Genomic DNA, 12,851 nt, shown 5'->3' with positions numbered 1-12,851 from the left:
ACTACGACGAAACATTCGCACCAGTCGTAAAGTATACAACAATAAGGACTATTTTGGCAATAGCAGCTCAAAAGAAAATGCACGTAAATCACTTCGATGTAAAAACAGCGTTTCTATATGGAGATCTGAAAAAAGATATTATTCTATATGGAGATCATAAAAAGATATATATATGAAGCAACCGGAAGGCTACATCTCTGCTTCAGAAGCAAACAAAGTCTGTAAACTGAATAAAAGTATCTACGGACTAAAACAGGTATCCAGAAACTGGAATCACAAGATAGCTGAAATCCTGCGCAAACAAGGATACGTTCAAGAAAAGGCTGATCCATGTTCCTTCACACTAATCGAGAAAAACGCAAGAACTTACATAATCGTTTACGTTGATGACATATTAGTCGCAAGCGACAAGTGTGAATCAATTCAAGAAATTGAACGAATTCTCAAAGAATATTTCGACATTCGAAATCTTGGAGAAGTGTCTACATACCTAGGAATTGAAATCGAAAGAGAAAAAGACGGAAGCTTTAAACTTCATCAAGCTAACAAGATTAAGAGTATGATCGAAAAATTCGACGGAGAGTCACCAAAGAAACTAAGCTATACACCCATGACTACGAATTTTACGAAGAACCAAAACAACCAGGATGACGTTTTTCCCGATAATCGGAAGTATAGGGAAGCAGTGGGAGCACTTTTATATTTAGCAACAGTATCAAGACCTGACATAGCAAATTCTGTTGGAATACTTAGCAGAAAAGTAGAAAATCCATCAACATCAGACTGGAACGGTATCTTTAAAATCATACGATATTTGAGAGCGATAATTAATTACAAATTACATCTAAAATCCAATGGTGCACCAGTCATCAAAGCTTCAGTGACGCTGATTGGGCAGGAGATACCTCTGACAGAAAATCCACATCTGGATATATATTTCAAATAGGAAACAGTACGGTATCATGGGGAAGCAAGAAACAAAATTGTGTCGCCCTATCTTCGACAGAAGCCGAATACATCGCTCTAGCCTTAACATTGCAGGAGCTACAATGGATTAGACAACTGATGGGAGATTTAGGTTTCGCTCAACAGGAAGCTAACATCGTATTCGAGGACAATATATCATGCATAAATCTTTCCCGAAAAGAGAAAGGAAGCAGTTACACCAAACACATCGATGTGAAATATCACTACGTATGTGATCTACAAAATCAAGGCATTGTTAAATTAATACACTGCAACAGTAAAATGATGTATGCAGAAATGTTCACGAAACCTTTGCCAAGACAACAGCTGGAATTTTTATTAAAAGGAATCGGCCTTACTTCGGACAAAACAGCTCATCGAGTGGGAGATTGTGGAGCAATTCATAACGACAGCGATGAGGCTGTACAACTCCGACGTTAGTTTCCCCCTCATCCCCGCTAACTGTGATTGGACTTGATTCCCCCCCCCAAAAAAAAGAAGGAGAAACATTCTTTCCTTGTTTGACTCACTTCTAGCGTTATGCAATGGATAGTAAACAACGCTTGTAACCATCGCTATTTTTTCTCTTCTAATACCTAATAAATATGTCATTTTGTGTTTGCTAATATAATGATCGTGTTCCTTACATCGGCAGCTTGGATTACACTTTATTAAGGTAAGAACTTTAATTCTGTTTTATTCATCTGCTCGTCTCGATTTAGCGAAGATGTAACAGTAAACGAAAATGAACCACGAATACCTTCAACAGGCTCCGCCGTAATTTAAGCTCTGCTTACAAACGTAACATATGTGCGAAGGATTAATGCATGTAACAAATAAATTTAAAAAACAATTTTTTTAAATGTGTAACTTAACATGAGGAACGTAAAATTTGAAAATCCTCTATATAATGAAAGTATTATACATTATATATATGCACTTTATAATCATCTGCAAAAGAGATCCATGAGTAGTAAGACTGCTAAATACTGATAGTTCGGTTTAAGTCAGAGCTTAACTCTTTAAAGGGCGTCATTTCTATGTCATTCAGTCATTTTCTATGTTCTAGAAAATCGATTCAATTGCGAACATACTATTAGGACTTGCGATTTTAGAAGACTTGCATGTATTAACGATGTCAACGTTTCTTCGTTAAAATTAAAATAATCATGTCTTAGATGTACTTCTTGAACATATAAAATTGTAGTTAGTAGGGGAAAATGAGTTATGATGTAGTGTTATACTGAGTTATGATATCTGTGTTTGAAATGGTAATCAATAGTTACACTTAAAATGTGTCGTCAGTGTGAAAATGCAGAAATAAAAGAGCTTTGGCGAATTTAATAAACGTGTTGTTGTGGCAATGTGGTTCATGGGAAAATTTGTTCCATGTGAAATAAATAGTGCAAGATATGAACCTATTTCTCTCAATAGTTAATTATTCAGTTGCAAGACAATTAAACTTTAAATATATATGCATATATAGTACATGTAATGATTAATATTACATTGATTAATGTAAATAACTGATGATATGTGTACTAACATAGTGAATGTTCGCTTTTATGAAGTTCTAAGCATTACTTTAAATACCATTCATAAAACGTTTATCTCATATATACAAACATGACAATATCTATTGAGTTTTCGTTTATTTTTTGGAATGTATGAAAGTTTAAATATTTTTTTTAATTTAATGTAGATCGGAGTAAAATATCTGTATCTTTCTTCATTTCAATCGGTAATATCTGTATGCTGGTAAAGGTACGTATGTTCGTAAGAGTTATACTGTGTCACATTTTTGACAATCTTTCATTCATATTAGCTAATAAGAGAATTATTGAAATTAGTAAAGTAATGAAAATCAACGTTATTGAAAGAAAACTCTAAAAGCATTTACATTTCCAGAAATATATCAAAGTTCCTTTTCTTAAAAACAGCAGGTGTATCGAAGTTTTTATTTCTATTTCGTTAAAAGTTGAACTTGTAAAATAAAAATTTCTATTAGTGTAAGGTTAAAAAAAAAAAAAAAAAAAAAAAAAAAAAAAAACACAAGAGACAATCTGTATCATGAATGAAATTCAAGTCTTACATCGGATTAAAAAGAAATATTCTGAATCTAAATGTTTATGCCTATTTAGCACAAAATGTGTTTATTTGTCTTATAAATTTAAGTAAAACCATTCTTATAACAGTATGTTGCCTTTAACCTGGGTAAAAATCTTAAGTATATTTTCTGATGGTATTGATATACTTGTCAAAGAAGTTCTAGAAACCTCAAATGTCGAAAGAGCATATGATAAGAGTCTCCTTTCCTATCGCTACGTCAGTTGTAGGTTAAGGGATGTCTTGAATGGATGAAGGTAATGATTGTGCAAAAATATAGTAGTTCAATTTTGAACTGAGAAATAATTCGCTTTTTGTCAATTAAGGAAACTTGTAGTATTATTAAACAGAATTTCAGTGAAAGACATTGCGTTTGCATAGTGAATTATGAAGGTACTGAAAGGGAGTAAAGAAGGTGAATTAAAGAATTAATTTGGACAAATAAGGTAGGGCTATCATTAAAAGAAAAAACTGTTCAAATGATGTATGTTAGAATTAAAAGTAAGATGTTAAAATTAAAAAAGATGTAACAGAGTAAAACCAAAGAATACTGGTAATTCCCATCTGGAAAACAGTAATTTGAGTATGATATTGAAAAAGTTGGTTTTAAGAATTTTTTATGCATTTCATGCAAAACAATTGCTAGTTTATCATGAGTGTTGACATAGATGCAATTAGTGTAGGAAAAATAGTAAAATTAGTATAATCAGTGTCTCTAAAACATGGAAAAATAATAGTGTGAGCAGTGTAAATTCATTTGAAGTACTGAAATATGACACAGACTAAATATCAGAAGATGTAAGAAATATTTTGGTATGTGTGGATGAAACACTGAATGTGGTTGTAAAATTAGAAATGAAAATTATCAACACACTTAAAGGTAATCGGAATTTAAAACTAAACATGATGTTAGACACTTTGAAGACCATAAAACTATATGAGAAATAAATACATTTAGATATAAATGGTATTAAACTGTAAAGTTGTGAATGGAAATTTCTGAGTAAAACCTGTAGATGATCTATTATGATCGGAGAATAAAACAAGTATTTTAAAAATTGTAAGGAAATGTTTGAATATGGAGTAAATGAAAACAATTCATATCGTTAAAATGAATAAAAATTGTTAAAATGTTGGAATTACGAGTGATGAGACGGAAATAAAAACATTATAATAAATAAGTTAAACTAGAATTAAGAAATATAAACACAGAAGGGAAATCGTGAATGTAAAAAAAGCAATTAAGAGTTATAGACTTAAGTTTTTTAAAAAAATATTCGGTAATGTAAGGAAGATATTGTTGAACATGTGAAAGAAATTAGAAATTCTGTAGAAAATTTAGTAAAAGAACTAAGATCACGAAAAATAAATGTTTCTTTTTAAAAAGAATTTCAAACCACTAAGTTAAAGTGTGTATAGAGTACTAGAATGGTTTAAAAAATGTAAATGAAGTTAAACTTCAGAATATATTGAACATTATAACGTTAAGAACAGTGTGAAATTGCATCTAAAATTAAGTAGTGTAACAAATAAAGAGCATGTGCGGGAACGTTTGTGAAATATAAAATATAAGTTAAAAATCAGGGTATGCTGAAATTTATGAAAGGTATGAAAAAAAAAATAGTATGTGGAAATTAAATAAAATATTATAAATTAGAAACGTTAAGTATTAAAAAAATATGACAGTAAATGAATATGTTATTATGAACAGAAAACCTAAGAAATAAGTTAAAGTTTCATGGAAAACTAGAAAGAATAAAAATGTCAGAATAAAATTGAGTAATAAAAACAAATTATCTTGTACTTTCATTTTCATGACATGATGAACTATCATTAAAGGAAAGTCTTTTTTACATTTGTTTCTTTTACATTGTTTTCAGAGTCGCGCATTGAATAATTTAACACCAGACTTAAAAATATATTTCTAAAGCATATAATTCACTTTTTCGTCAAGAGAGGGCAGCATCGCCATTTCATCTAAATTAAGATGCAGAAAATATTTCCCGTTGCCAATTTTTTAAAAACTAACTTTAAATGAAAAGCAGGAGGTCTACAACTCGCAGCCTACTAACAACTCAACTCCACTCGAGACCATGCCCCTCTGGTGTGATGACGTTGCCTTTGGCCCCGCCCTCTGTTATGTCATTGAGCACGCCCCCTGACCCTCTGACCCTCCTGCCACAGCCCTTTCTTTCGAATACTATTTCAACTTTTATTACTCAATTAATACTTATAATGATAACGTGAACCTTTAAAGTCTAGAACGCTTATCAAGGATCTTCCTTCACTTCTGTATGTATTGGCAAACTTGGAATAGCAACAACAACCTTAAGATAATACATTCTTTCGCGTATGATTATCAGAGTTTTAGAAATTTTCCATTACTCTATCATGATAAGTGGATGATGCTTTTAAGATTCTCCTTATGCATATATGTAATATCGAAGTTCAGAATAACAACATTAGGACACTATAACTCTTTCCCACTATCCTATCATGATAATAAAATTTTCCTTTTAAGATTTATCCCTTTACCTTATATGTGCGTGTGTAAGTAATGTCAAACTTAAGAATAACAACTCTTTCAAATAAGTTTTCAGTGATCAATCTTCATTTACAAAACTCAAAACTGAACAAGAGGCTGCAACTCGTGCCAGCTTTCGTGTGGCTCTTGAAACTGCAAAACGTGGAAAACCATTCACCGATGGAGAAATGATCAAAGAATGCATAATTGCAGTAGCCGAAGAAATATGCCCTGAAAAGGTAAATTTATTAAAAACTGTCAGTATGTCAGCAAACACTGTGGCTCGAAGGGTAGAAAACACCGCTGAAAATATATCCTCTCAACTGTTCGACAAAAATGGACATGTTGAGTGGTTTTCTTTGGCCTTGGATGAGTCAACGGATGTGTCAGATACTGCTCAGGTGTTGATTTATATTCGAGGAGTAGATAAAAGCTATGAAGTGCATGAAGAACTTCTTGCTATGCATAGTATTCATGGCACAACTACTGGTACAGATATTTTTAAAGGAGTTGAAATGGCCATTAATCAAAAGAACCTACGATGGAAAAACTTGAAATGTATTACAACTGATGGAGGCAAAAACATGAGTGGAAAAGATAAAGGAGTGGTCGCTCTTGTGTCAAAGGCTGTAGAAAATAAAGGTGGTTCAAAACCATTAGTCTTACATTGTATCATTCATCAACAGTCTTTGTGCGGAAAATATTTGGATATGTCTGAAGTTCTGAAACCAGTCATATCAACTGTTAATTTTATCAGATCTTTTGGGCTGAATCATCGACAATTCCGACAATTTATTGAAGAGATTGGAGAAAATGACTTACCTTATCATACTGCCGTACGTTGGCTTAGTTGTGGGAAAGTACTTCAGCGCTTTTTTGAACTTCGAGCAGTGATCGAAATTTTTTTGAATGAAAAGCATCGCCCTCTTACTGAATTACAAAACAACGCATGGCTGTGGAAGTTAGCATTCTATGTTGATTTGACAAAATATGTGAACGAACTGATTTGAGATTGCAAGGAGAAAACCAGCATCTTCCTGATTTATACCCTAATATCAAATCATTCCGGAAGAAATTGATACTGTTTCAATCACAACTACGAAGTAAATGTTTTTCACATTTTAAAACATGTGAAATATTCAGCCACACCACTGAGACTGAGTTTCCTATCGATTTTGCAATCGAAACTTTGAGTGCTTTGAAAATAAATTTTGATACTCGTTTCTCGGACTTTGATGCCATTGGGAATCAAATTAAGATTTTTCAGAATCCTTTTGATACTGACATTGAAACCACAGCCCCGGAACTTCAAATGGAATGATTGATCTACAGTGCAGTGATATAATTAAGAACAAATATCAAAACTCATCATTGTTGGAATTTTATAAGAGTCTTCCACTGACACAATTTGATAATTTGCATAAATTTGCTCGTGGGCTGTTTTCTGTTTTTGGTACTACTTATTTGTGTGAGAAGACCTTCTCCAAAATGAAGTACACAAAAAATGTTTACAGATCTAAATTAACTGATGAGCATCTTAAATATCTTTTAATAATTGATACAAGTAAAATTAGTCCACAACTACAAACTATTGTCAGTGGAAAATCTCAATTACATAAATCTCGTTAGTATTTCATGTCATTATGCTTGTTATAAGTTATGTTTTTATTTAAAATGTATAAAATGTTAGTTGGATTCATTTCAATAATTTGTTAGTTATTATATACTGAAGTTAAATTTTCTGCATATTATACATGTCTTTACTCATGACAATTCTGTGTTTCTTTATCCAACTTATCACAAAACAATAATAAGCCTACAACAATGTTATGAGTAGTTAGCCCATGACCATATCAATGTAGATGTCATATTAATAATTATTTAACATAAAATTAGAGTACTTCAGTAAACTAAATTTAATTTGCTATAAAAAATATGTTCTCTAAAAGTTTTCAAGTATGCTAGTTCTCCGCGGGCCGGACAAAATCTGTCCACGGCCGGATGTGGCCCTCGGGTCGTAGTTTGGAGACCCCTGATCTTCGTGAATGTGTGGAACAAAATAAAATATTATACCCTACTACACGCGGTGTTGTCATAACTCCTGCAACATGGCAAGAATTTTCCTCAAAAATATGTGAATTTAATCTTGTCAATACGAGTGCCAGCATCATTTGCAATAATGAGTTGGTAGTTTTCAACAAAGAAGGTGAGTGTATTTTTCAACAAGTTTTTAAACAAGATGAAAATTCTTTTAAACTAAAACCTACATACCTAAAAGTAAATTGTGATATTTTAAAAAAATTGAAAGAAATTATTCCTGATGTATCTAATACTTTATATAAAAGTATTTTTGAAATTATTTTACCGTTGCAAATCAAATGTAGAAACAATTGTTCGGATATGGCAAGTTATGATGATGAACTTTTTAAAGAACTCATAAACTTTATCAAAACTGAATTAAATTCAGTGATTAGAAAACTATTTAAATGCGAAGGTTGCATTGTAAATCATCCTTCACAACAGACATGATTGCATTATAATAAGTATTGATGACAGAATTAAATATATTGGTGAAGATATATTTTTATGTATTAATTTTAAAAATATAAGAGATTCTTTAAAGCAGAAAAAAATTGTTCATTTATTTTGTGATAGGTTTTTTGAATCGAAATGTTATGAAGATTATAAAAATGCATTAATATAAGTACAGCTAATTCTATTTAAATTTCTGTCTTTGGTTGATGTTATGACTATTTTTTTCCTTATGTTTTTTTAATAGAAATATATTGAAATTTTGGTTTTAATTTTAAAGCAAACATGTATATCAAATGTCAGTAAATGGATATTGCTGTTAATTTGATATTAACTAATGAAAGAAAATTCTAAGTATATTTTATGTATAATACAGAAACTTGTTCTTTGGAAATAAATAAATGTATTTAAATAGAAAAGCTTCTTGGTGAAATGAATGTATTTTTATTTTTATAACAATTTTTTTAAGTATTATATGTTTACAATGCAGTATATGCTTCAAATGATTCACTCGTGTTGAAGATTTAAGAGTTTATGAATCGATTATTCGCTGAAGTTTTACTTATGTGATATATTTGTAAGGTTTCTTGAATACGAGTAATCTGAAGATATTTGAAATCTCATGAAAGAAACATCAGATGTAGTGTATGTCCTAAGAAATTTAAGTTTTAATTAATTTATTAATGCATGATTTGAAAAGTCGCGAAGCTTCTCGTCTTAGAATTTTGTAGTGAATAATCACAAGTTCTTTTCATGTAAAAAGGATATGAAAACTTATAAAGTTACTTTTAAGAGTAAATCATGATAAAAAATATTTAGTGAGCATAAGAATTTAAAACAATATGAAACTTTACATCCTATTGAATGTTCGGACATTTTTTCAAGTAAAACAGAATTTGAGGAAAATCTCACGAACCTTTTTTTTTTTTAATTTTGCCGGTGTCAAAAGAAACAGAAATATGCTGATGATGATGTTTTGAAACAGCATGATACTTCTTTTCTTATAAATTGCATCCACTGTTTACAAGTGTTTAAAAGAAAAAGTGATCTCTTACACCACATTCGAATGCGACATGGTTTGATGCGAATCTTACAAAAACGAAGAAACGTTGACATCTTAATACATACATGTCTTCTAAAATCGCAAGTGCTAATAGTATGTTCGCAATTGAATCGATTTTCTAGAACATAGAAAATGATCATGTCTTAGATGTACTTCTTGAATATATAAAATTGTAGTTAGTAGGGAAAAAAATGAGTTATGGTGTAGTGTTACACTGAGTTATGATATCGATGTTTGAAATGGTAATCAATAGTTACATTTAAAATGTGTCGTGAGTGTGAAAATGCAGAAATAAACAGACGTGGTTCAATGTGGTTGACGGGAAAATTTGTTCCATGTGAATTAAATAGTGCAAGATATTAACCTCCTTCTCTCAATAGTAAATTATTCAATTGTAAGACAATTAAACTTTAAATATATATGCATATATAGTACATGTAATGATTAATATTACATTGATTAATATAAATAACTGATGATATGTGTGTTAACATAGTGAATGTTCACTTTTATGAAGTTCTAAGCATTACTTTAAATATCATTCATAAAACTTTTATCTCATATATACAAACATGACAATATCTATTGAGTTTTCGTTTGTTCTTTGGAATGCATGAAAGTTTAAATATATATATTTTTTTAAAATTTAATGTAGATCGGAGTAAAATATCTGTATCTTTCTTCATTTCAATCGGTAATATCTGTATGCTGGTAAAGGTACATATGTTCGTAAGAGTTATACTGTGTCACATTTTTGACAATCTTTCATTCATATTAGCTAATAAGAGAATTATTGAAGTTAGTAAAGTAATGAAAATAAAAATTTTATATTAGTGTAAAGTAAACAAACAAACAAAAAAAAAAAAAAAAAAAAAAAAATCAAAAGACTATCCGTACCATGAATGAAATTCAAGTCTTACATCGGATTAAAAAGAAATATTCTGAATCTAAATGTTTATGCTTATTTAGCACAAAATGTGTTTATTTGTCTTATAAATTTAACTAAAACCATTCTCATAACGGTATGTTGCCTTTAAACTGGGTATAAATGCTAAGTATATTTTCTGATGGTATTGATATACTTGCCAAAGAAGTTCTAAAAACCTCAAATGTCGAAAGAGCATATGATAAGAGTCTCCTTTCCTATCGCTACGTCAGTTACAGGTTAAGGGGTGTCTTGAATGGATGAAGGTAATGTTTGTGCAAAAATATAGTAGTTCTATTTTGAAATGAGAAATAATTCGCTTTTTGTCAATCAAGGAAACTTGTAGTATTATAAAACAGAATGTCAGTGAAAGACATTGCGTTTGCATAGTGAATTATGAAGGTACTGAAAGGTAGTAAAGAAGGTGAATTAAAGAATTAATTTGAACAAATAAGGTAAGGCTATCATTAAAAGAAAAAAACTGTTCAAAAGATGTATGTTAGAATTAAAAGTAAGATGTTAAAATTTAAAAAGATGTAACAGAGTAAAACCAAAGAATATTGGTAATTCCCATCTGGAAAACAGTAATTTGAGTACGATATTGAAAAAGTTGGTTTTAAGAATTTTTTATGCATTTCATGCAAAACAATTGCTAGTTTATCATGAGTGTTGACATAGATGCAATTAGTGTAGGAAAAATAGTAAAATTAGTATAATCAGTGTCTTTAAAACATGAAAAAATAATAGTGTGAGCAGTGTAAATTCATTTGAAGTACTGAAATATGACATAGACTAAATATCAGAAGATGTAAGAAATATTTTGGTATGTGTGGATGAAACACTGAGTGTGGTTGTAAAATTAGAAATGAAAATTATCAACACACTTAAAAGTAATCGGAATTTAAAACTAAACATGATGTTAGACACTTTGAAGACCATAAAACTATATGAGAAAGAAATACATTTAGATATAAATGGAATGAAACTGTAAAGTTGTGAATGGAAATTTCTAAACCTGTAGATGATCTATTATGATCGGAGAATAAAACAAGTATTTTAAAAATTGTAAGGAAATGTTTGAATATGGAGTAAATGAAAACCAGTCATAACGTTAAAAGGAATAAAATGGGATAAAATTTTGGAATTACGAGTGATGAGACGGAAATAAAAACATTATAATAAATAAGTTAAACTAGAATTAAGAAATATAAACACAGAAGGGAAATCGTGAATGTAAAAAAAGCAATTAAGAGTTATAGACTTAAGTTTTTTAAAAAAATATTCGGTAATGTAAGGAAGATATTGTTGAACATGTGAAAGAAATTAGAAATTCTGTAGAAAATTTAGTAAAAGAACTAAGATCACGAAAAATAAATGTTTCTTTTTAAAAAGAATTTCAAACCGTTAAGTTAAAGTGTGTATAGAATACTAGAATGGTTTAAAAAAAGTAAATGAAGTTAAACTTCAGAATATATTGAACATTATAACGTTAAGAACAGTGTGAAATTGCATCTAAAATTAAGTAGTGTAACAAATAAAGAGCATGTGCGGGAACGTTTGTGAAATATAAAATATAAGTTAAAAATCAGGGTATGCTGAAATTTATGAAAGGTATGAAAAAAAATAGTATGTGGAAATTAAATAAAATGTTACAAATTAGAAACGTTAAGTATTAAAAAAATATGACAGTAAATGAATATGTTATTATGAACAGAAAACCTAAGAAATAAGTTAAAGTTTCATGGAAAACTAGAAAGGATAAAAGTAATAAAAACAAATTATCTTGTAGTTTCATTTTCATGACATGATGAACTAGTCTTTTTTATATTTGTTTCTTTTGTATTGTTTTCAGAGTCGCGCATTGAATAATTTAACACCAGACTTAAAAATATATTTCTAAAACATATAATTCACTTTTTCGTCAAGAGAGGGCAGCATAGCCATTTCATCAAAATTAAGATGCAGAAAATATTTCCGGTTGCCAATATTTAAAAAACTAACTTTAAATGAAAAGCAGGAGGTCTACAACTCAACCAGCTATCTAAAAACAGTTCAACTCAACTCGTCACCGCGCCTCCTAGTGTGATGATGTTGCCTTTGGCCCCGCCCTCTGTATGACGTCATTGACCACGCCCCCTGACCCTCTGACCCTTCCTGGCGCAGAACTGTCATTTTCATGCTACTGTGGTCTGTGATACTAACCACCAGAAGTGGTTTATTTTTTCACGCGTCTTGGAGAAAATATGTGTAATCGTCGCGAATAATTTCATTGTAACACTTGATATAGTAAATCAAATAAGAGTTTTGCTGAAAAGGTTAATTGTCTTTTCTTGCCCATCAAAGAGTTAAACTGCGCCGGTGCTCGCAGGAGCCTGGCTCCGATACTTCTCAGTTTTTGAGATAAATTCATAATTTTAGCCGAAACACATCGGAGCTCTAAATGAAAGGATTCCAACTATTCTTTTTTGTAACTGAACCCCAATTTCAACAGGCAAATTTTATTTTAATAAAAATTATGCCTTAAAAATCTGTTCTAACTTCTGAATGCAAGCCTGTCTTTTTCTCGGACATAAACCTTGGACAGCGGTTGAGACTTTTAAGGAAAGAAAAGCCGCGCTTAATATGTCAAAGTTTTATTCTCCTGGAAGTGTCATGATGTATGAGAGCGAGTTGATTAATTTCTAAATAATTTTAATTTATATTGAATAATTTTAAAAAAATAATTTTAATTTAAT

General features: G+C 30.3%; 1 protein-coding gene across 1 annotated transcript; it reads left to right on the top strand.

Moving 5' to 3' along the window:
• Window positions 1-1,251: 1,251 nt before the first annotated feature.
• LOC146997388 (general transcription factor II-I repeat domain-containing protein 2-like) lies at window positions 1,252-6,606 on the top strand. The gene is made up of 2 exons (XM_085817864.1): window positions 1,252-1,402; window positions 5,666-6,606. Exons 1-2 carry the CDS (start codon window positions 1,252-1,254, stop codon window positions 6,604-6,606), a joined length of 1,092 nt encoding a protein of 363 aa, XP_085673990.1.
• Window positions 6,607-12,851: the final 6,245 nt, after the last annotated feature.

The sequence above is a fragment of the Stegodyphus dumicola genome, chromosome 5 (genome assembly GCF_044657685.1).
Source record: "Stegodyphus dumicola isolate Sdum_Otavi_A_Nest chromosome 5, ASM4465768v1".
Classification (NCBI taxonomy): Eukaryota; Metazoa; Arthropoda; class Arachnida; order Araneae; family Eresidae; genus Stegodyphus; species Stegodyphus dumicola.
Note: the sequence above shows the minus strand (reverse complement) of the source record. Positions and strands in the feature narration are given on the sequence as shown.

What these genes read in the sequence shown, in the direction of transcription:
- LOC146997388 (XM_085817864.1), top strand. Translation starts at nt 1,252, where the DNA reads ATGTATGCAGAAATGTTCACGAAACCTTTGCCAAGACAACAGCTGGAA. An exon ending in TGAGGCTGTACAACTCCGAC is followed by an intron (nt 1,403 to 5,665) that starts GTTAGTTTCCCC and finishes CTTTCAAATAAG; the next exon opens with TTTTCAGTGATCAATCTTCA.